The sequence below is a fragment of the Acomys russatus genome, chromosome 19 (assembly GCF_903995435.1).
Source record: "Acomys russatus chromosome 19, mAcoRus1.1, whole genome shotgun sequence".
NCBI lineage: Eukaryota > Metazoa > Chordata > Mammalia > Rodentia > Muridae > Acomys > Acomys russatus.
Window position 1 is genome coordinate 9,341,927 of NC_067155.1, and position 24,586 is coordinate 9,366,512.

At 37.7% G+C, this 24,586-nt stretch overlaps 3 protein-coding genes across 3 annotated transcripts; all 3 read left to right on the top strand.

Annotated features, from left to right (window-relative positions):
* Positions 1-881: 881 nt before the first annotated feature.
* On the top strand, positions 882-1,862 carry LOC127203063 (vomeronasal type-1 receptor 4-like). The gene has a single exon (XM_051161875.1). The coding sequence runs from the start codon at positions 891-893 to the stop codon at positions 1,860-1,862; it is 972 nt and encodes a 323-aa protein (XP_051017832.1). The 5' UTR covers positions 882-890.
* A 5,756-nt stretch (positions 1,863-7,618) lies between these two features.
* On the top strand, positions 7,619-8,545 carry LOC127203600 (vomeronasal type-1 receptor 4-like). The gene has a single exon (XM_051162425.1). The coding sequence runs from the start codon at positions 7,628-7,630 to the stop codon at positions 8,543-8,545; it is 918 nt and encodes a 305-aa protein (XP_051018382.1). The 5' UTR covers positions 7,619-7,627.
* Positions 8,546-14,043: 5,498 nt separating this feature from the next.
* On the top strand, positions 14,044-14,973 carry LOC127203593 (vomeronasal type-1 receptor 4-like). The gene has a single exon (XM_051162420.1). It carries the CDS (start codon positions 14,053-14,055, stop codon positions 14,971-14,973), a length of 921 nt encoding a protein of 306 aa, XP_051018377.1. The 5' UTR covers positions 14,044-14,052.
* The last annotated feature ends 9,613 nt before the right edge of the window (positions 14,974-24,586 follow it).

Genomic DNA, 24,586 nt, shown 5'->3' on the forward strand with positions numbered 1-24,586 from the left:
AGCTGCTTCTGCCTTATGGAGAGATGGAAGCACCAACCAAAGAACATGTATCTACTTGATCTAGGCCCTCAACACACATGTGATGGATGATCAGTTTGATCTTCATGTGGGTCCCCTACTAAGTAGAATGCCTTCTGTGTATGGACTCTGTGTCCTGCTTTCAATCATTTTACCTTACCCAGGCTGCCTTGTCTGACCTCAGAGCATGAGGACAAAGTCAGTCCTTTTGGGACTTGACGTACCAAGGTGTGTGTGTGTGTGTGTGTGTGTGTGTGTGTGTGTGTGTGTGTGATGGGCTCCCCTTGTCTGAGAGCAACAGGAAGGCAGGTAGGGGGAAGTGCATGAGAGGGAGGAAGTGGAAGATGACTATGGAGGGGGCTGTGATCAGGATGTAAAGTGAATTAAATTAAAAACAAATTTAAAAATTAAATAGTCTGTTGAAATTATTTAACTGTTCTTGTTCTTCAGCATTCAGAGCAAATATCAATGAATTCAGAATGTCTTGCATCATGTTTGTTTTTACTACTATTTGTTTTATGATCATTTATTTATTATTCTCACTGGCCAACATCAAATCATCTTGAATGATTCATATCGTGTAAAACTTTTTATCTCTTCTTCCATCATTATTTACATTATAAGTATTGAGCCATCTCACAGTTAAAACGTGGAAAATAGCCATTATTACAAACAAGTTCTGGAATAGGTGTTATTATGCGTCTCTTCTGGCTTTGTACTCGGGAGTATAAAGGACCCTCTGTTTCAGTCTCTCAGTGGCTCTATGGTTGGTGGATTCTTCTTTCCCCGCAAGCTGCAATCATTGGCAGTTATTCATTAAACCAGAGAAATAGTGTGGACATACACTAAAGCAAATTGTGTTGAATCACAAAATGGACTTCTGGAATCTGGCAATTAAAATTGTGTTCTTATCACAAACAACCACTGGAATTTGGGGGAATTTCTCCCTTATGGTCTGCTATCTAGGTCTTTACTACAGAGAATGCAAACTGAAGCCCACAGATTTGATTCTCATGCATCTAATGGCAGCCAATGCCTTGATTATTTTCTCTGCAGGAGTTCCCCAAACAATGGCAGTTTGGGGATTGAAGCAGTTCTTGACTGATTTTGGATGCAAGTTCATATTGTACATTCAACGAACTGCCCGGAGTGTGTCCATGGGAACCACATGTCTCTTGAGTGTCTTTCAGGCTGTCACCATCAATCCTAGGAAATCGTGTTGGTCAGATCACAAAAGCCAAGCTGAGAAGTACATTGGATCCTGCCTATTTATTATCTGGATTTTCTACTTGTTGATAAATTTCATTTTCTTTGTGTACACATTTAGCAAAAGAATCACAAACAATGGGACAAGAAAGCGAGATTTTGAATACTGCTCCACTGTAGGGAGTGATCCAATTAGTGATGCCCTCTATGCAGCATTGGTAGTGTGTCCTGAAGTCTTCCTTTCTGTGCTCATTGCGTGGTCCAGTGGCTCTATGATTGTTCTGCTGTTCAGACACAAACAGGTGGTTCAACACACCCACAGCACTCATAATTCCAGTAGAACTTCCCTTGAGTCCAGAGCTACTGAGAATATCCTGTCCCTGGTGTCTATCTTCTTCTGCTTTTATACTCTATCCTCCTTCCTAAGACGCTGCATTGCTCTGTTGTCTAAACACAACTGGTGGCTAGTGAACATCACTGCCTTGATTTCTCTTTGTTTTCCCTCTTTTGGACCTTTTGTCCTTATGAATCATTACTCTGTTATGCCCAGACTCAGTTTATTCTGGATAAGGAATAACCTCTCTTTTTCATATTTTCATTATTTAAGTGATATATTTTGCCTGGTATCCACTGGTTAATTCACACTCTATCCTCAAAATGCCAATACACTGACTTAAATAGGTAGGTGACACTTTGTCTTTGAAAGGCTAGAAAGGTGACCATACAAGGTTTTCAGCTTATTGGATTAGCAAATGAGGAAACCTGAGATATTATTTGAGTCTCGTTTCTGTTAACTTGCAGCTGTGAGAGTCTTCTCTTTGCTCAAATGATAAGCGAACGGATGAGCAACTCTGTCAATACTACTAAACTTCTTGTGATGTTCATCCAGGCAGGGCAGTTTGGATGCATATGGCGACCACAGCCAGTTTTGGGGACCAACATCCTACCTGTAAAGAATGCTGAAACCGTGTCTGGCCATGAAATTGTTCTTGTGAAGACTGTAGTACCATCATAACTTCTAGAGACTTCACCAGTCCCATAGAAAATAAAAGTAATATCTGTTACTTCAGACAGATATCAATGCAAAAGAACAATTGTTTTGACATGATTTTGAAAATTATTTGCTAATATTTTAGTGAGAATTTTTTATCCTCATGCTTATTTGATAATAACTTTATTTGATATTGTTCTGTCTTATTTGTTTGGTATCATGATAATGTTAACCTCAACAAAAAATATTTGGACAATTTAATACAGCTATTAAGGAGGTCAGTTTGGGGTTTGCTGAGAAGCTAAAAATTCCAACTATGATTAGACTGAAGTATTCAAATGCTGGCCCTGTGCCCAGTGAACTCCATATCATACCATAAAAATATTTGAATATCGATTTTCATTGCTGTTTTATTTATTGTAGCAATGAAATGGAGCCTTCCTACATATGCATAAACAGAGAAATCCAACATTAAACCCTTTTCATATATAAAATGTACTATAATTTTACTACATTAAAAGGCATAATCATAGCATGTGTAGAAATATCAATGGACTGATAATGGATAACATTAAGCCAGGTCACACAGACTCAGGAAGATAAAAACCTGTGTGTTCTCCATTTATTTATGGAAAGAGAATGCCAGTCATTTAACTTTACATCTGCATCTCTAAATTATTTCTAAGTCTGGTGGTTGAATCATTAGTCGGCTCCTGCAGCAATGCTTGGAAAAGATCAATCACTAATATTGTAGGTGCCAGTGGCACTGCCCAAGGAGGGGCTTGAAACCCCATAGAGTTTCCATAAAACTCTAAGAATAGGAGGGAAGTGGTGAACATGAGCGCCACAAGCAAAATGAAACTCCACAAAAGCTTGAGGTCCTCAGAACACATAGTCCTCGGGGCTCTGCCTCTCAGATGCACACCCACAGCGACAGTGCTAACAGGTGGATGGCACTCCATTAGTTCTAAGCTGTTTTGCCTCTCCTCTTGCATGGCCCCTAACAATAAGTTCCTCCTCATTTTTCTTTTTTATAAACCACTAAATATAATTAATGCTGTCATTAAATCCATAAATATATGTACATCCATTGGACTTGTAGAGCCCAAGAGTTGCTACAAGTCCTGAAGAGACATGTTCCCTCTCACTGAACTATTATAAATTGCAATAGCTCATCAGTGAGGGGATGTGTCTGGAGAAAAACGTCAACATGTGTAAATAGATTTCTTTTTTTATTTAATCAATTTTCACTTCATATGTTTATGTAACTGACAACGGTATGTATGCATACAGTATACAGGCAATTTCCTCGGAGGGCAGGAGAAGGCACTGGATTCCATGGACCCTGAGTTACAGGTGACTGGGATACATTGTGTGGCTTCTGTAAATCAAATCGTTGTCTTCTACAAAAGCAGCAAGTGACCTTATCTAAAGATCAACCTCTCCATCTCCTATACATAGTTATGGATCATAATATATTGTTTCTTTTTTTACAGATCAGTAGGTGTTTAGTGATAAAGATTCTATGTGTAATATAAGATACAATTTCCTCAAATATATCTACTAGTATTTAAGTTTCTGATTTACACATCTAAGTAATGTTTGTATATTAAATTTAAATTAGTTACCGTTAATTAATTAGCTAATGTCCATGTAATAGATGCATGCCAGGTACTCATAGAGCCAGAAAGGACATCAGAGGTGCAGGAACTGGCATGAGAGGTGGCTGTGTGTCACCATGTGGGTGCTGATAAAGAAACCCAGATCTTAGACACTGAGCCATCTTTCTACCACAAAGATTAGTTAATTTTATAGACATACGACAAAAAATAATTAATGAACAACTTGATAGACTTGCATTTGTTTGTGGGTTTAGATGTGATGTAAAAAGTTCTTGGAGCCACTGTGCTTGAGGAGAATATTAAGACTGTAGGAACCAGGCCCAACTGGGCTGCCTGCCTGTCTTGCTGTTTCATGTCCTGTTTCTAGCAGCTTCCATGTCTGTGTTTATCTTGGTTAGCTAGTCATGTTTACTGCTCTGTGAACCCGCCCCTCCCTTCCTGGAGACTTGTCCTCCTGTGTGCAATCACCACTTGAGGGGTTTCACCTGGGAGGAGGAAGCCTGTTTTGCTGCCTATAAGAAGGCTCTTTGGAACTCTGGAAAGGAGAATAATAAACGGCCACCGTGGCGGCTGCTGCGGCTGCTGCGGCTGCTGCTCTTTTAGCATGAAGGACCCGCTCTGTAATTGTGTGTGTGTGTGTGTGTGTGTGTGTGTGTGTGTGTGTGTGTGTGTGTGTGTGTGTGTGTGTGTGTGTGTGTGTATGTGTGTGTGTGTGTCTGTGTGTCTGTGGGTATGTGTGTGTATGAGTTAAATCCGCAGTCCCTCGCCCTCAACTCGGTACCGCGGTGGCGCGGGTGCCACAAAGACAATAACTATATGTGGATGAGGAGTCTCTTTGGCTTTTTATAGATAGAAGATTGTAAGAAGGGACTGTGCATCGTATATAATATCCAAAGTCACACAATACTGCCCTGTCCAAGACAGGAGGCAGATACACATTCTGTATTTTCTAATAATTTCCCTGCATTGCTTGAGGAAAAAAAACATTAAAAATATGCAACTCTTGGTTTCGTTTATTTTACTTTTTAAAAATAAAATTAACTAATTTATTTTCCTTACATCCCACTGGAGTTTCTCAGCCTTTCTCTCCTTTCAGTCCTTCCTACCTCTTTCCACCCTGTCTACACCTCCATTTTTCTTAAGAAAAGGAGAGGCCTCCAATGACTATCAACCAGCATCAGCACATCAAATTGCAGTAAGCCTAAGGGCATCCTCTCCGATTGAGGTAGACAGGTCTAGACAGTAGAGGGTAATAGTCTGCTTTTGTCCTGTGAACCCAGTATAAATAAAGAAGCACCATGATGGAAGTCATTCCATGTTTCCGAAGCAGTCTGAATGACAGTCAGTCAGACATGCAGTAGTGATCAGACTGCTACTCACTCAGAGGTGCAAGAGCCACTGACCATCGTGTCTGACTCACTTTCCTCATCGACTCCTTACAACCTCTGCTGAACACACTGTGAGCAGTGAACAAACCAGTCTGAAAGGGCCCAAACATTCAAGGGTATCTCACATTAATTAAAAGATTTCAGCCAGCTCACCATCCTACTCATATTAACTTCTACAGATACCAAGCCTTGTAGACAATTTTTTTCTAGTTCTTGACTGGCCGTTGACTGTCCTTGCGTGGCGGATCAGCATGTAACAATGGTGTGTTTCTGGGATTGTTTGTTTTGGTCTAGTACTAATTTACAGTTTCTTCTCCTGGCTTTTTCAGGGGCTCTCACTCTACTTTTCCTTGTAGGAATAGGGTTTGCTGTCCTAAGAGTGTTCTCCAACTTATGTGTACTGAGGCGCAGTCCGACACATGGTCTTCTTTTGTACCATCACTACTTTACATTAATACATGGTATCTGAGCTCAGTCAGTATCATTGTGCACAAATATTGGATGAGATATGTTGGGTTAATAGTCTCAAATTTATTTACATGAATTTTATGTGCAGACCTCAGCTGCCACCAAAACTGCCATTCTACGAAAACCTTAAACTCAAATCACTTTCTTGTTTTCGTTGTGACTCCATAACTATACATCTCATGAGAATTTTCCAAGTGAAACATCACACGGAACACAGCAGAATAAAACAATAGTGTAAGACTTTTCAGGAGTCTACAAGTTTATAGAATTTTATGATGTGTATTTTGGTTAATTGATCATGAACTATTTATGGGCACATGTATTTGATATCCTGGTTTATGCACCCAAAACAACACTGGATTATAAATTCTTCTTTCTTTTACAAAAAAAAAATACTACTGTTACCCTTAGCACTGGTTTGTTCTTAGCATGTAGGTTTGTATTTTTTCTTCCTAAGCACATGTGATCAGTATTCTACAAAGTGTGCAGTCACATTCAGATAATGAAAAGTTATAAGGCTCTTGGTCAATTTACAAAAATGTATAAGATTGTTATTTTTATTCCTTTTTTCTTTCACTTTTTGTTCATTTTTTATTTTCTTTTGTTTTAGCTAACTTAAAAGTAGCTAGTTTCTTTAAAACCTCATTATATTTAGTGTTTTCATTGATCTAGTTCTTTTTCTTTTTACTTTTACTCCTATTAACTTTATCAGTTTTAAGCACATTATTTATTCTTCCACTCCCATATTACATTTTCTTTGTTTCTCACCCCCTCTCATGCAAGCTCTTTGTAACCATCTAATGAGCTGCATCACAATTTCTTTGGCTCAACACAGGTTTATCCCACCTAAACAAACATCTGTTATAACCATAAGCAAAGAAAGTACGTTAAGACAGAATATAGGCTAGTGATATCTTTGGACATGGATTAATTCACTTAATAGAATACTTTCTATTTTGCTCAGTATCCATTCCCTCTGCAGTGCCAATACATAGAGAAAAGACAGCTAGTATCTGGTGGTCTCTAAGGTCTCAGAATATCTCCAAAGGTGTTTTAACTTCTTCACAGCTGCTTCTGCCTTATGGAGAGATGGAAGCACCAACCAAAGAACACTCACCTACAGGATCTAGGCCCTCAACACACATGAAATGGATGGTAAGTTTGATCTCCATGTGGGTCCCCTAGTAAGTAGAGTGGCTTCTGTCTATGGACTCTGTTGCCTGCTTTTGATTACTTTGCCTTCTCCAGGCTGCCTTGTCTGGCCTCAGTGCGTAAGGATGAACTCAGTCTATTCAGGACATGATGCACCGAGGTGTGTGTGTGTGTGTGTGTGTGTGTGTGTGTGTGTGTGTGTGTGTGCGCGCGCGAGCTTCCCTTTTTTGAGGACAAGGGCAAGGCAGAAAGTGGGAAGAGTATGAAACTGGAAGACAACTATGGAGGGTGCTATGATCAGGATGTAAAGGGAATATATAAATTAAAAATAAATTAAAAATTGAAAAATATTTTTGTCATAATTATTAGAGTGCTCTTCCTTTGCACCATTATGAGCAAATATTAATAAATTCCGGATGTCTTGCTTCATGTTTGTTTTTAATTGTTTCTCACTAACCAACATCAAATCATCTTTAATGATTCATATCATGTGGAACTTTTTGTCTCTTTTCCATCACTATGTGTGTTATAAGTATTGAGCCATCTCACAGGAAAAACATGGAAAGTAACCATTCTTACACAGAAGTTCTGCATGAGGTTCTATTATTTGTCTCTTCTGGCTTTGTACTCAGGAGAATAAAGGACGTTCTGTTTCAGTCTCTCAGTAGCTCCATGGATTGATGGATTCTTCTTTCACCCCAATCTGCAATTATTTACAGTTATTCTTTCAACCAGAGAAATTGTGTGGACATTCTCTAAAGGAAATTGTGAAGAATCACAAAATGGATTTCTGGAATCTGGCAATAAAAATTGGTTTTTTATTACAAACAACCACTGGAGTTTTGGGAAATTTCTCTCTTATCTTCTACTATCTAGGTGTTTACTACAGAGAATGCAAACTAAAGCCCACAGATTTGATTCTCATGCATATAATGGCAGCCAATGCATTGACCATCCTCTCTACAGGAGTTCCCCACACAATGGCAGTTTGGGAATGGAAGCAGTTCTTCAATGATTTTGGATGCAAGTGCATAGTATATATTCAACAAATTGCCAGGAGTGTGTCCATTGGAACCACATGTCTCTTGAGTGTCTTCCAGGCCATGACAATCAAACCTAGGAAATCGTGTTGGAATCATAGAGGCAAAGCTGAGAAGTCCATTGGATGCTGCATATTTATTATCTGGGTTTTGTACTTGTTGATAAATTTCATTTTCTTTGTGTACCCATTTAGCAAAACATACACAAAAAATGTGACAACAAAGCGAAATTTTGAATACTGCTCCATTGTAAGGAGTGATCAAATTATTGAAGCCCTCTATGCAGCATTGGTAGTGTGTCCTGAAGTTTTCCTTTCTGGGCTCATTGCGTGGTCCAGTGGCTCCATGATTGTCCTCCTGCTCAAACACAAGCAGGTGGCTCAACACATCCGCAGCACTCATAATTCCAGCAGAACTTCCCCTGAGTCCAGAGCCACACAACACATCCTGTCCCTGGTGTCTGTCTTTCTGTGTTTTTATACTCTATCCTCCTTCTTAAGAGGCTGCATTGCTCTGTTGTCTAAACACAACTGGTGGCTAGGAAACATCACTCCCTTCATTTCTCTTTGTTTTCCCTCTTTTGGACCTTTTGTTCTTATGAATCATTACTCTGTCATGCCCAGACTCAGTTTGTTCCAGATGAGGAATAAACCCCCTTAATCATATCTTAATTATTTAAGTGACATGTTTTGCTTTGTATCCACTGGTTGCTTCACACTCTTTCCTGAAAACATCAATACAGTGACTTAAATAGGGGGTTGGCACTCTCTGTTTGAAAGATTAGAAAGATGACCATACAAGTGTTTCTACTTGTTTAATTAGGAACAGACAAAAGCTTCCTTATTATTGGAGTCTCATTTCTGTCAACTTGCAGCTGTGAGAGTCTTCTCAATACCCACCTGATATGCAAAGGGGTCAGCAAGAACTCTGTCAATATTACTAAACTTCTTGTGGGGTTCATTCAGGCAGGGCAGCTTGGATGCATATGGCACCACACTAGGAATCCAACAGGATTTGAGTGCAGGTTTGGTAATTTCTAAGATATCCATCCTCATAGACTGTCCACTTCCATGATAACATGGATATTCAGGGTTTTTTTTTTTTTTTTTTTTTTTTAAGTACGGTGGTAGAATCATGACTCTGCTGAAGCAGAAATGTTTGGAAAAGATCAATCACTAATATTCTATGGCCCTAGAAAGCTCAGTAGTTGGAAATTCATTCTTTCTGAGCCCCTAATGGTGACAAGACAGTTGATTCTGCAGGTTTTCTTGTGGTGGCCTTGACCCCTCTGACTCCTCTAATTCTTCATCCTACTCCTTCACAGGATTCCCCAAGCCATGCATCATGTTAGGCTGTGGGTCTCTGCATCTGTTCCCATCAGTTGCTGGATGAAACCTCTCTGATGATAATTATACTAAGCTCCTGTCTCTACACATCATGTAGGCAGAACAAATTATAGACCAAAGATTTTGCAGCTGAGTTGAAGTGCCAAAACCTCTATTGGAAGTTTTTCCTGGTTAGAGAAGATAGCTAACTAAGGATCCATATTCTCCATTACTAGGTTTTACAGCAAACTCACATTCATGGTATCTGGGGAGTTTCCATTGCCCTTGCCTTCTAGACAGTTTCAGAGATATGCCCCCATTCTAGTCTTCTCTCCCAGCAATCTCTAGCTCCACATTTCTCCTACCTGATCCCTCCTGCTCTCAGTCCCAGTCCCACTCCTGTCCAGGATCCTTCTCCATCCACCCAAGATGTCTATCCTATTTTTTTTCTCAGTGAAATTCAAGAATCCCCCACTTCTCCCTCTGTTACTCAGCTTCTTTGACTCTGTGTGTTGTTGACTAGTTATCCTTTATTTTCCCACTAATATCCACTTATAAGTGAGCACACACCATGTTTGTCTTTATGGGTATGGGTTACCTCATGCAGCAGCATCCTTCCTTGTTTCAGTCATTTGCCTGCAAATTTCGTGACGCCATTGTTTGTCATAGCCGATTAATAAAGCACTGTATACATGAACCACATTTTCGGTACCCATTCTTCAGTTGAGGGGAATATAGTTTGTTTCCAGCTTCTGTCTACCACAAATAAAGCTTGTAGGCACATAGGTGAACAGATATCATCGTGGCATGCTGGAACATATTTTCTGTATGTGCTGATGAGTGGTATAGCTGCATCATGAGGCTAGATCTATTTCCAATGTTTACAGAAACTGCCAAATTGGTTTCCAACAGGAGCCGGTGTTTCCTTTCTGTTCTCATGAATATTAGGCATGTCCTATTATGTGGAATCTTTTTCTGATTCATCACTTTGTCTGCCTCTCAATTAGATATCACATTTAAACACAGGTAATTTCTTCTACAAATTAAATTTATCTTCAATGTTTCCTACTAAAGCTGTGTGCGAAGAGTCTGCAGGCATTTTGGCTACGTCAAACAGACCTATAAGGTACTTGGACGTATTCAGACTAGACATTTTGCTGGGTTAAAATTACTCTACAGGAACACATAAATAAGATAGTGGTAGAAACATATAAAAATTTGAATTTCTAAACTGAGGGGTGCACTTCAGTAAAACTCATGTGCTTATATAAAATATACAGAGAATACTAGCTATAACAGTTATTGTAAATATTTTTAAAGAACTAAGTTGATTTGTATTTAAAAGGTAAGTGAAATCTATACAATGGGATATACAGAGTTCAATTTCTTATGCATGTGACTCCAATGTTACTAACACCTTCCAGTGCCCCATTCAAATTTGAGGCATCTTAAAAACACAATGCTTCCCCAAATTCACTGTATTTTTGGAGGTTCTCACCAAGAACTCTTAAAAGTTTTTGTTGATTGGCAACTGGAGGTTTCATTAATAATTTTGTCTCCCAAAGCCAGCATTGTAATCACCACTACAGATCAAAGGAAAATTGCAGTTCTGCAGGGAGGTGAAGTCACAGTGACACAGGCCTCGCCCTCAGGTCTTGAGCTGGCTCTCTTACAGCCCTGCTTATTAAGGAGTCTGAGATGTGCTGAATGAAGTCACCATCCTGCAGTAGCAAGAATCCAGGTGAGTGCTTTGCTATCAGTCTGAGTGGCAGAGTCAGTAAAGAAGAGAGGACTTACTGTATGTTCAAGTGTGTTAGGGGGAAGTTGGTGTAGAAAAAGATCCATGGAACTGAGAGAGAAGGCATAGGAATAATTTCATAACTAAGAGGTGAGTGGGAATGACAGAAGTGTTCCTTACTTTGTCCCTGTTGGTTCTTACTGTGATTTAATTTGCTAACTGTGACTGACTGAGGCTACAACAGGACACTGCAGGCCATTTATAAAGGTGATGAAGGACTATTGTAAAAAAATCATTGTGAAAATTCAACTTAATCTACATGACATGTAGTGTATCTAGTAGTAGGAGGAGGAGGAGGGTGAGGATGAGGAGTAGGAGGATGAGGAGAAGGAGGAGGTGTTGGACAAGACGGAGGATGAAGAGGAGCAGTGAACTCATCATGATTTCATTCCCATAGTGGACATTTAAATGGAATTATAAGAAGCTCACAGTCCTGGGTAGGGCAAGTATGTTATCTGTTTCTGGATGTAAACATATTTTTATTTGACACCTCACTTATCTTCAGATTTTATAGGCATTAGTATCTGATTCTGTATTTAATGGTCACTGGTGCAATGACCGATTTGAAGTCTCTTCCATTTGAACTTGGGAAGGTGTCATGGAAGAGAGGTGGCATCACAAGTACTGTGCAAGGTTGGCTAAGACCAAACATGTCCTGACTTATCTCTCCTCGGTTAGTCATATTCCAAATGTAAGAATAATCTGATTGGCCAAAATAAATGTTACTGACTTTATAGCACAGATGATGAAACATTTAGTAAAAGATGTTTGGTATTAGTATATGCTATTCCTATGAAGACTTGCTCAGATATTTCCTGTTTGTCTTCAGTGTTTTCAAACCGTGAACACTGCCACTCTAAAAGCAGACTATTATATAATAAATATGCTGTAGTTGGAGGACACATTCGTAAGATTCCTTACAGTGGAGTCATAGGACAGATAAAAGTAAAATCTTTTCAGGTTGTATTTTCTATTTGTGACTGAACATGTAAATCTAGACATATAATGAAAACAACCAAACACATAATCTGTACCTTTGGAATAATCATTAGTCTGCTTTTGTCTGTGAACCCTGTATGAATAAAGAAGCACCTACTTTTCCTTGTAGGAATAAGGTTTGCTGTCCTAAGGGTGTTACCCAACTTAACTGTATCAATGGGCAGTCCAACATTTGTCAGCGTTTTTACCATCACTACTTTACACTAATTCATGGTATCTGAGCTCAGGCAGTATCATCGTTCACAACTATTGTTTAACGTATGTTGCAACAATGCTCTTAAACTCGATTCCATGAATTTTATGTGCAGATCCCAGCTGCCACCAAAACTGACATTCAGCAAAAAACTTAAACCAAAATCACACTCTTGTTTTATGTGTGACTTCATAACCATACAGCTCATGGATTTTTTTTCCAAGGGAAACATTACAGGGAACACAGTAGAATAAAACAATAGATTATGAATTCTTCTTTCTTTGACAGAAACATTACTGTTGTGATTCTTAGCACTGGGTTACTGGCAAGCAGGTTTGTATTTGTTCTTCCCAAGCAGATGGGATCAGTGTTCTACAGAACTTGTGGGCACATCCAGATAATGCAAAGGTATAAGGTTCTTGGTTTATTTACAAACATGTACAAGGTTGTCACTCTTGTTCCTTTTTTCATTCACGGTTTGTTCATTTTTTTTTCTTTTCTTTTAGTTAACATAAAAAAGCTGGTTTCTTTAAAATCTCTTTATATTTACAGTTTTGCTTGATCCAATTCTTTCTTTTTTCTTTCTGCTCTTATTAACCCTATCTGTCTTAAGTACATTATTTAATCTTTTGCTCTCATACTATGTTTTCTTTATTTCCTCAACGTGTCTCATACAAGCTCTGTGTCATCATCTAAGGAGCTGCATTAAAATATCATTGGCTCAACACATGTTTATCCCACATAAACAAACATTTCTTGTAACCATGAACAAAGAAACTAAATTAAGACAGAAAACAGGCTAGTGATCTTTTGTGTCTGGATTAATTTACTTAATAGAATGCTTTCTATTTTGTTTCGTATCCATTCCCTCTGCAGTGGCAACATATACAGAAAAGACAGCGAGTATATGGTAGTCTTTAAGGTCTCCGAATATCTCCAAAAATGTTTTAACTCCTTCACATCTGCTTCTGCCTTATGGAGAGATGGAAGCACCAACAAAAGAAAACGCACCAACTAGATCTAGGCCCTTAACACACATGTAATGGATGGTCAGTTTGATCTTCATGTGGGTCCCCTAGTAAGTAGAGTGACTTCTGTCTATGGACACTGTTGCCTGCTTTCGTTCACTTTGCTTCATCCAAGCTGCCTTGTGTGGCCTCAGTAGATGAGGATGATTTCAATTCTTTTGGGACTTGATGTAGTGAGGTGTGTTGTAGTGTGTGTCTGTGTGTGTGTGTGTGTGTGTGTGTGTTGTGCTCCCCTTTTCTGAGGGCAAGGGGAAGGCAGATAGGGGGAAGCACATGAGAGAGAGGAGACTTGGAAGACAACTATGGAGGTGGCTATGATCAGAATGTAAGGTGAATAAATAAATTAGAAATAAAATTTTAAATTAAAATAGTTTGGAGTATTATAAGTTCTCTTTTTCTACAGCACCCCTAACATATATCAATATAATCTGAATGTTTGCATCATCTTTGCTTTTATTCTTATTTATTTTATTATTATTTATTTAATATTCTCCCCGGCCACTATCAAATAATCTTGAATGATTCTTTTGTGTGAAACTTTTTTTCTCTTATTATATCACTATTTATGTTATAAGTATTGAGCATTCTCACAGTAAAAACATGGAGAGTAACCATTCTCACAAAGAAGTTCTGGAAGAGGTGTTTTTATGTGTCTCTCCTGGCTTTGTACTCAGGAGTATAAAGGACCCTCTGGTTCAGTCTCTCAATAGCTCAATGGATTGATAGATTCTTCCTATACTCCAACTTGCAACCATCGGTAGTTATTCATGAAACCACAAAAACTGTGTGGACAGACTCTAAAGGAAATTGTGCTAAATCACAAAATGAACTTCTGGAACCTGGCACTCAAAATAATTTTCTTATCACAAACAACCACTGGAATTTTGGGAAATTTTTCTCTTTTGTTCTGCTATCTAGGTCTTTACTACAGAGAATGCAAACTGAAGCCCACAGATTTGATTCTCATGCATCTAATGGCAGCCAATGCTTTGATCATTCTTTCTTCAGGAGTTCCCCACACAATGGCAGTTTGGGGATGGAAGCAGTTCTTGCCTGAATTTGGATGCAATTTTATAGTGTACATTCAACAAAGTGCCCGGAGTGTGTCCATTGGAACCACATGTCTCTTGAGTGTCTTCCAGGCTGTCACCATCAGTCCTAGGAAATCCTGTTGGACAGATCATAAAGCCAAAGCTGAGAAGTACATTGGATGCTGCATGCTTATTATCTGGGTTTTGTACTTGTTGATATATTTCATTTTCCTTCTGTACCCTTTCAGTAAAAGAAATACAAAAAATGTGACAACAAAGCGAGATTTAGAATACTGCTCCACTGTAGGGAGTGATCCAATTGGTGAGTCCCTCTATGCAGCATTGGTAGTGTGTCCTGAAGTCTTTCTTTCTGGACTCATTTCGTGGTCCAGTGGCTCCATGATTGTCCTTCTGCTCAGACACAAACAGTTGGTTCAACACATCCGCAGCACTCATAATTCCAGCAGAACTTCCCCTGAGTCCAGAGCCACACAACACATCCTGTCCCTGGTGTCTATCTTTCTGGGTTTTTATACTCTATCCTCCTTCTTAAGAGGCTGCATTGCTCTGTTGCCTAAACACAATTGGTGGCTACGGAACATCACTCCCTTCATTTCTCTTTGTTTTCCCTCTTTTGGACCTTTTGTTATTATGAATCATTACTCTGTTATGCCCAGACTCAGTTTGTTCTGGATAAGGAATAAACCCCCTTAATCGTATCTTAATTATTTAAGTGACATGTTTTGCTTTGTATCCACTGGTTGATTCACACTCTTTCCTCAAAAGGTCAAAACAGTGACTTTAATAGGGGGTAGGCACCTTCCGTTTGAAAGATTAGAAAGATGACCATACAAGTGTTTCTACTTGTTGAATTAGGAACAGACAAAAGCTTCCATATTATTTGAGTCTCATTTCTGTCAACTTGCAGCTGTGAGAGTCTTCTCAATTCGCACCTGATATGCAAAGGGGTCAGCAAGAATTCTGTCAATATTACTAAACTTCTTGTAGGGTTCATCCAGGCAGGGCAGCTTGGATGCATATGGCTATCACAGCCAGTTTTAGGGGGCCAACAATCTACCTCTAAGGAAAACTGAAACCATGTGTGGCCATGAAATACTTCTGCAGAAGGCTGTAGGACCATCACAAGAGTAATATCACCATAGGAGTAATATCTGTTACCTCATACAGATACGAATCCAAAGACGGATTTTTTAATGGATTTTTGAAGATTGTTTGCTAATATTTTAGTGAGAATTTTTTTTATCTACATGCTTATTTGATAATAACTTTATTTGTCATTGTTGTCTCATTAACTGTTTGGCATCATGATAATGTTAACATTATCCTAAAGTATTTGGAGAAATTAATACAGCTATTTTGGGGGTCAGATTGAGGTTTGTTGAAAAGCTAAAAATTGGAACTATGATTAGATTAAAGTATTCAAATCCTGGACCTATAAGCAGTGACCTTCTTTTCATACCATAGAAATATTTCAATATGGATTATCCTCGCTGTTTTATTAATTGTAGCAATGAAATGGTGTCTTCCTACACATGCATAAACAGATAAACCCAACATTAAATACTTTTCATATATAATGTGTACTATAACTTGACTACAGTGAAAGATAGAATCATAACTTGTGTAGAAAAATTGATGAACTGATAATGCATAACATTAAGCCAGGTCAAACAAACTCAGGAAGAAAAAAAGTACATGTTCTCTGGTTGTTTTAAAGAAAGAGAATCCCAATCACTTCATGTTACTAATAAAGACTCAGGAGCAAGGATGCTGGGGTAAAATCCTACTCACTCAGAAAGGCAGACAAAGCACCCAACTGAATTTACTACTCAGCTCATGTCCCAAACAGAAAGACCAGCTAGGTCACATGACATCCCAAGTGTAGAAAGCCAAAAGCTTAAAGCCAAAGAGCTATTTCTCCTTCTCCATGCTGTCTTTTGTTTATCGTTTTCTTGAAATTATTTTTTATATTTAGGTATACATTTATAGTATTACATGTATATGCAATAGATTACCTATGGCAATAAAAACCATGATACAATCAGGAATTATATAAATGTTCTATTCTTAGTGTTTGGGCTATTTGTATTCTACAGCCCTGATGAAGACATCTTTCCCATCTTGGTGCATCTAAATTTCTGGACATAAATCAACCTCCATTACATAGTCTCATTATCCACTTATCACATTTATCTAGAACTAAAACCATCTTAACCCAGAAGCACTTAAGCTTCATTGTAAAACTAAGCTACCTGGTCCTCAACCCCCTCAGAGACATGGGAATTCAATTCCCATTCTAACTGTCAATATGCCTAGAGCTCTTCCAGATAGTTAGATGTTGAATATAATGTTGTGTGATGTAATCTCTGAGCTTACATTTGGAAGTACTAATATGGGGCAATATTCATTATTTTTATGTAATTCATATGTTGTTATAGCGATGGTCAAACATCAAATGGATACCATGCTATGCTTCTTTCTCCCCATCTGGTCAAAGCACATGACTGTCCAGATGGATAGAAGCTGTGATTCCTTTTTTCCTACCTATGTATTTTACACATTTAATACATACAATCCCAATGAAAAACCACATCTCATTCTCTACAGAAATAAACAAAGATAATTCTAACATTTATATGGCATTGAAAAAGACCCTAGATAGCCAAAGCAATCAGTATCAATGCTGGAAGGATTACCATTCCAATCTTATGAAATACTATAAAGAGGTAATACTGAAATTATATGGCATTGCCATAAATACATAAATGTAAACACAAAAGACAAAATTGAAGACCCAGACATGAGTACATATACCTTCTGCCATTTAGTATTTTAAAAAAGTCCCAAAAACTTATGAGTGAACAAAAAAGCATTGTCAACAAATGGCGTTGAGAAAATTGAATTTCCACAATGAGGAAAATGACATTAGATTCGTATCTACAAGTTCGCACAAAAATTAATTCAAAATTGAAAAAGGGCCCTCAACATGAAGGCCAAAACATTTAAAATGCTGTAAGAAAATGTAGACAGGATCTTACCTGGTATAGCTCTATGGAAGAACTTTGTGAATAGAGAGACTTCTGTTTAAGAATTAAAAAAAAAAATGCTTTTCTTTTTCTTGGTGTAAATTGTTCTTTGTTGATTTCATATGTATATGTATTTAAAATACCTACATACTATTCTATTGACATTCTGTTCTGTTGCTGGTGTGATGCTTTCAAAATCAAAAGGGCCATCAATGTGCCGTAGTTCTTCAGATCACTTGACAAGCACAACACCAAGAATCCAACATGATTTGAGTGCCAGTCTGGGAATTCTGAGATATCCATCCTCATAAAATGTCCACTTCCATGATAACATGGATATTCAATATATCAAAGTTATAAAAAATTTGACACTATTGTGTAAATATTTGTGATTCTTAAGTGCATCTAATTTATTAATGGCCATATTACCCATAATGCTTTGGGATATTTCAATAGCAGTGGTAACTTTGCATACACACTAGTTTAGGTATATGCACAAAGGCTTCTGCTGAGGGTTTATTATACACAGAGGGGACACCGTTTCTTCTCTAAAGCCAGAAATTTGCGATGGGAGAGCCAGATATTGGCTGGAGCAGGCCTTAAGTGGTACTGCTGTTTCTGATTATGAGAAACAAATTTTTCGCACACTAAGAGGCTAAGGTTAGAACCCATGGCTGCTGAATGCTTGAAATTTGATGTTTTCCTTGAAATATCCTGTGTTCATCTTGTGCACGAGTGTTTGCTTCAGATTCTCATTGACTTTGCCCCATTTTATGATGGTCTATTATTATTGTTATTATTATTGTTGTTGTTATTGCTGTTATTATTTCTTCATTTCCCTTTTCTGGAGACCTCTAAATATGATTCTATGAACCAAAATAAAATTGTTTCTATAAAACATAGCTTTTGTAAGAAACTTGGAACCCTTCTCTGTATCTGCTTTATTTTCTGACTCCTAATCTTAATCTAGGTCACATAGAAACATACACGATAATGCTTACATATCCAAAAACAGACTCAAGAATTAAATAGAAAATATACAATGTGTTAAAGCTGCTATACAGAATTATTATATCATTATCCATAGATATTTCTGTGATACTTTTTATTCTTTGGCAACTTCATACATGTGTATAATGAAATATGATCATCTATCTATGCCTAATTGTTCCCTCCTATTTCTACTTGTATCTCTCCTAACATCTTCCCTCCCCAATTTGTCAAAGCCAGCTCCAGCAGTGTTCTGTTATCTGAGAAGCAGATATAGGGTCAACAATGAGTGTGAAGTAAGTACACACACACACACACACACACACACACACACACACACACACAAACAAGCACACAGAAGACACAGAGGATGAGACAAAGCTCAACAACTTCACTTTTTTCCTACAGTTTATATATTGTGGCAAAAGGTTTCAAGCAATATAAAAATTACAATGTGATTGCATCCTATGTTTCTTCAAATCAGTGATTACAATGACACATGAAGCAGGTTGCCAAGAAGAGACTTGATACCCTATGAGCATATACAGGGAAAGATAATCCCCCTCAGGAACAGTCATAGAGGAGGGGAATAATGGGAAAATGGGGGGAGGGAAGAATGGGAGGATACAAGGGATGGGATAAACATTGAGATGTAACAAGAATAAATTAATAAAAAAATTTTAAAAAACAATGACACAAAATCATGTACCTCATGTTTTGCAAATGAAAAAACAAACTACTCCCAAGAACCCACATACAATCTTATCTAAGCAACTTATTATATATTAAGAAAATGTAAGCAGGCAAGATATGTTTTTCTCACATGCTTGTATTTACTACAAATGTGGGAAAAACAGAGACTATAATTTATGGTTGCAAAAAAGATTCCAATCATTTTATTATTCACCTTAAACTGTAATCTTATAAAAATTAACTCTTAAAAGAATAAAAAACTTAGACTTTTATATAAAAGCAATCAGCCATTTTTACTTTAAACCATCAGGATATACATCTATATTCCTTAACATTTCTTGAATTTCAGAAATCAAAGGGCAAAATTGGGTATAAGAAATTAATATTCACTTTTGTCACCCACCCACCTTTAGCAATGGAGGCACATTATTGAGTTCTTGTCAGGCTCCCATTCTTCCTGCTGTCTGACCTCAAAATATCCCTTGCACTACTATCAAGAGTGTGTCTCTCCAACTTCAAATTGTCCCCCAAAATTTTGTACAGGAAAGCCACTAACATAACATCTTTATCTAAGTTTATTAATAATATATATCTATAAATTATTTCTAAGTACAGTGGTAGAATCATAACTCTGCCGAAGCAGAAATATTTGGAAAAGATCCATCACTAATATTCTATGTCCCATGAAATCTCATTAGTTGGAAATTCATTCTTTCTGAGTCATTAATGATCCCAAGACAGTTGATTCTGTAGGTTTTCTTGTGGTGTCCTTGACCCCTGTTACCCCTTTAATTCTTCTTCCTACTCCTTCAAAGGATTCCCCAAGGCATGCATCATATTAGGCTATGGGTCTCTGCATCTGTTCCCATCAGTTGCTGGAAGAAACCTCCCTGATGATAATTATACTAGGCTTCTGTCTCTACACATCATGTAGGCAGGACAAATTATAGACCAAAGATTTTGCAGCTGGCTTGAAGTACCAAAATCTCTAGTGGAAGTCTTTCCTGGTTAGAGAAGATGGCTAACTAAGGATCCATATTCTCCATTACTTGGTTTTACAGCAAACTCACATTCATGGTGTCCTGGGAGTTTCCATTCCTCTTGGCTTCTGGACAGTTTCAGAGATATGCCCCCATTCTAGTCTTCTCTCCCAGCACTCTCTAGCTCCATCTTTCCTCTACCTGATCCCTCTTGCTCCCATTCTCAGTCCCAGTCCTGTCCAGGATCCTTCTCCATCCACCCAAGATGTCTATCCTATTTCTTTTTCTCAATGAAATTAAAGAGTCCTCCACGGCTCTCTCTGTTACTCAGCTTCTATGACTCTGTGGATTGTTGGCTAGTTATCCTTTATTTTACTACTAATATCCACTTATAAGTGAACACACACCATATTTGTCTTTATGGGTATGGGTTACCTCATGCAGCAGCATCTTTCTTTGTTTCAATCATTTGCCTGCAAATTTCATGATGCCATTGCTTGTGATAGCTGATTGATAAAGCACTGTATACATGAACCACATTTCCAGTATCCATTCTTCAGTTGAGGGGTGTCTAGGTTGTTTCCAGTTTCTGGCTACCACAAATAAAGCTTGTATGCACATAGTTGAAAACATGTCACTGTAGCATTCTGGAACATATTTTCTGTATATGCTTATGAGTGGTATACCTGTAGCATGAGGTTTGATGTAGTTCCAATTTTTAAAGAAATTACCAAATTGGTTTCCAACAGTTGCCTATGTTTCCATTCTATTTTCATGAACATTAGGCATTTCCTATTCTGTCAAATATTTTCCTGATTCATCACTTCATCTGCCTCTCAACTAGATATCACATTTAAACATGGGTAAGTGCTTCTACAAATTAAATTTGCCTTCACTGTTTCCTATTAAAGGTGTGTGCTAAAGGTGTGTCTACATTTCAACTAGGTCACACAGACCAACAAAGTACTTGGACATAATTGGAGTAGCCCATTTTGCTGGGTTAAAATTACTCTACAGGAACAAATAAAAATACGATACTGGTGGTAAGATATAAAAATGTGTAATTGTACACTGAGGGTTGCACTTGAATAAAACTCACATGCTCATATAAAATGTACAGAGAATACTAAGTATAACAGTTGTTGTAAATATTTTTAAAAGAACTAAGGTGATTTGTATTTTTTAAAAAAGTAAGGAAATCTATATACAATGGCATATAAAGAGTTCAATTTCTTATGCATGTTACTCCATGTTACTAACACCTTCCAGTGCCCCATCCAAATTTGAGGCGTCTTAAAATGCTTCCCCAAATTCACTGTATTTTTGGAGGTTCGCACCAAGAACTCTTAAAAGTTTTTCTTAATTGACAATTGGAAAAAGTTGCCTAAATAATTTTGTCTCCCAAAGCCTGCATTGTCATAACCACTACAGATGAAAAGAAAATTGCAGTTCTGCAGGGAGGTGAGGTCACAATGTCACAGACCTCACCCTCAGGTCTTGAGCTGGCTCTCTTACAGCCCTGCTTAATAATAAGTCTGAGATGTACTGAATGGAGTCATCATCCTGCAGAAGCAAGAATCCAGGTGAGTGCTTTGATATCAGTCTGAGTATCAGAGACAGTAAAGAAGAGAGGACTTACTCTATGTTCAAGTTTGGTAGTGGGAAGTTGGTGTAGAAAAAGATCCATGGAACTGAGAGAGAATGCATAGGAATAACTTCATAAGTATGAGGTGAGTGGGAATGACACAAGTTTTTAAAACTTTGTCCCAGTCCCTGTTGGTTCTTACCATGATTTAATTTGCCAGCAGGGGCTGACTGAGGCTACAGCAGGACATAGCAGGTGATCTGTAAAGGTGCTGATGGATTATTGTAATAAATCATTGTTAAAATTCACCTTACTCTACATGAAATGTAGTGTATCTTAGTAGTAGTAGTTGGAGGAGAAAGAGGAAGGGGAGGAGGTGGAGGAAGAAGAGGAGGAGGAGGTGAAGGAAAAACAGGAGGAGGGGTGAATTTATCATGATTTGATTCCCATTGTGGACATTTAAATGGAATTATAAGAAGCTCACAGTCTTGTGTAGGGCAAGTATGTCATCTGTTTCTGGATTTAAATGTATTTTAATTTGACACCTCACTTATCTTCTGCGTTTAGAGGCATTAGTATCTGATTCTGTATTTAATGGTCACTGGTGCAATGACTGATTTGAAGTCTCTTCCATTTGAACTTGGGAAGGTTTCATGGAAGAGAGGTGGCATCACAAGTACTGTGTAAGGTTGGCTAAGACCAAACATGTCCTGACTTATCTCTCCTTGGTTAGTCATACTGTAAATGTAAGCCGAATCTGATTGGCCAAAGTAAATGTTTCCAATTTTACAGTGCAGATAATGAAACATTTAGTAAAATATGTTTGGTGTTAGCATTTGCTATTCCTAAGAAGTCTTGTTCAGATATTTTCTGTTTGTCTGGAGTGCTTTCAAACTGTAAACACTGCCAGTCTAAAAGCAGGCTGTTCTATAATAAATATGTTATATAGGAGGACATGTTCTTTAGAATCTTTAAATTGGAGTAATAGGACTGATGAAAGTAAAATCCTTTCAGGTTGTATATTCTATTTGTGACTGAGCTAGTAAACCTAGACATATAGTGAAAAAAAAAAAAAACCCAAACACATAATCTGCACCTTTTGGATAAGCCTTGGTCTCCTTTTGTTCTGTGAGCCCTGTATAAATAAGGAGGCGCCATGATGGAAGCCATTCAATATTTCAGAGCAGTCTGAATGATAGTCAGACATGCAGAAGTGATCTGATTGATACTCACTCAGAGGTGCAAGAGCCACTGACCATCGTGTCTGACTCACTTTCCTCACTGACTCCTTATGCCCTCTGCTGATCACACTGTCCACAGTGAACAAACCAGTCAGAAAGGGCCCCGAACATTCAAGGGTACCTCACATTAATTAAAAGGATTTCAGCCAGCTCACCATCCTACTCATATTAACTTCTACAGATAACAAGCCTTGTGGACATTTTCTTCTAGTTCTTTACTGTCTTGTTGATTGTCCTTGCATGGCTGATCAGAATGTAACAATGGTGCCCTTTCTTGGATTGTTTGTTTTGGTCTAGTAGTAATTCACAGTTCCTTCTGCCGGCTTCTACAGGGGGTCTCACCCTACCTTTCCTTGTAGAAATAAGATTTGCTGTCCTTGGGAGGATACAAGTGATGGGATAAACATTGAGATGTAGCAAGAATAAATTAATAAAAAAAATACAAAAAAAAAAAGATTTGCTGACCTAAGAGTGTTCTCCAACTTATGTGTACTGATGGGCAGTCCAACACATTGTCCTTTTTTGTACCATCACTACTTTACACTAATGCATGATATCTGAGCTCAGTCAGTATCATTGTGCACAAATATTGGATGAGATATGTTGGGTTAATAGTCTCAAATTTATTTACATGAATTTTATGTGCAGACCTCAGCTGCCACCAAAACTGCCATTCAAGGAAAAATTTAAACCAAAATCACTTTCTTGTTTTCTTTGTGACTTCATAACCATATATCTCATGGAAAGTTTCCAAATGAAACATCACATGGAACACAGTAGAATAAAACAATAGTGTAAGGCTTTTCAAGAGTCTACAAGTTTATAGAATCTTATGATGTGTATTTTCATTAAGTAATCATGAACTATTTATGGGCACATGTATTTGATATCCTGGTTTATGCACCCAAGACAACAGTGGATTTTAAATTCTTCCTTCTTTTACAAAAAAAACCCTGTTGTTATGCTTAACACTGGTTTGTTCTTAGCATGTAGGTTTGTACTTTTTCTTCCTAAGCAGATGTGACCAGTTTTCTACAAAGTGTGCAGTCACATTCAAATAATGAAAAGTTATAAGGCTCTTGGTCAATTTACAAAAATGTATAAGATTGTTATTTTTATTCCTTTTTTCTTTCACTTTTTGTTAATTTTTTATTTTCTTTTGTTTTAGTTAAATTAAAAGTAGCTAGTTTATTTCAAACCTCTTTGTATTTAGTGTTTTCGTTGATCTAATTCTTTTTCTTTTTACTTTTGCTCCTATTAACCTTATCTGTTTTAAGCACATTATTTATTCTTCTACTCCCATATTACATTTTCTTTGTTTCTCACCCCCTCTCACGCAAGTTCTTTGTAACCATCTAATGAGCTGCATCATAGTTTCTTTGGCTCAACACAGGTTTATCCCACCTAAACAAACATCTGTTATAACCATAAGAAAAGAAACCATGTTAAGACAGAATATAGGCTAGTGATATCTTTGGACGTGGATTAATTCACTTAATAGAATACTTTCTATTTTTTTCAGTATCCATTCCCTCTGTAGTGCCAACTCATAGAGAAATACAGCTAGTATCTGATAGTCTCTAAGGTCTCAGAATGTCTCCAAATGTGTTTTAACTTCTTCACAGCTGCTTCTGCCTTATGAAGAGATGGAAGCACCAAGAAAAGAACACTCATCCACTAGATCTAGACCCTCAACGCACATGTAACGGATGGTCAGTCTGATCTTCATGTGGGTCCCCTATTAAGTAGAGTGGCTTCTGTCTATGGACTCTGTTGCCTACTTTTGATAAT

Bases quoted from the DNA above. Each gene is read 5' to 3' on its own strand.
- LOC127203063 (XM_051161875.1), top strand. From the start codon at position 891: ATGGACTTCTGGAATCTGGCAATTAAAATTGTGTTCTTATCACAAACA.
- LOC127203600 (XM_051162425.1), top strand. From the start codon at position 7,628: ATGGATTTCTGGAATCTGGCAATAAAAATTGGTTTTTTATTACAAACA.
- LOC127203593 (XM_051162420.1), top strand. From the start codon at position 14,053: ATGAACTTCTGGAACCTGGCACTCAAAATAATTTTCTTATCACAAACA.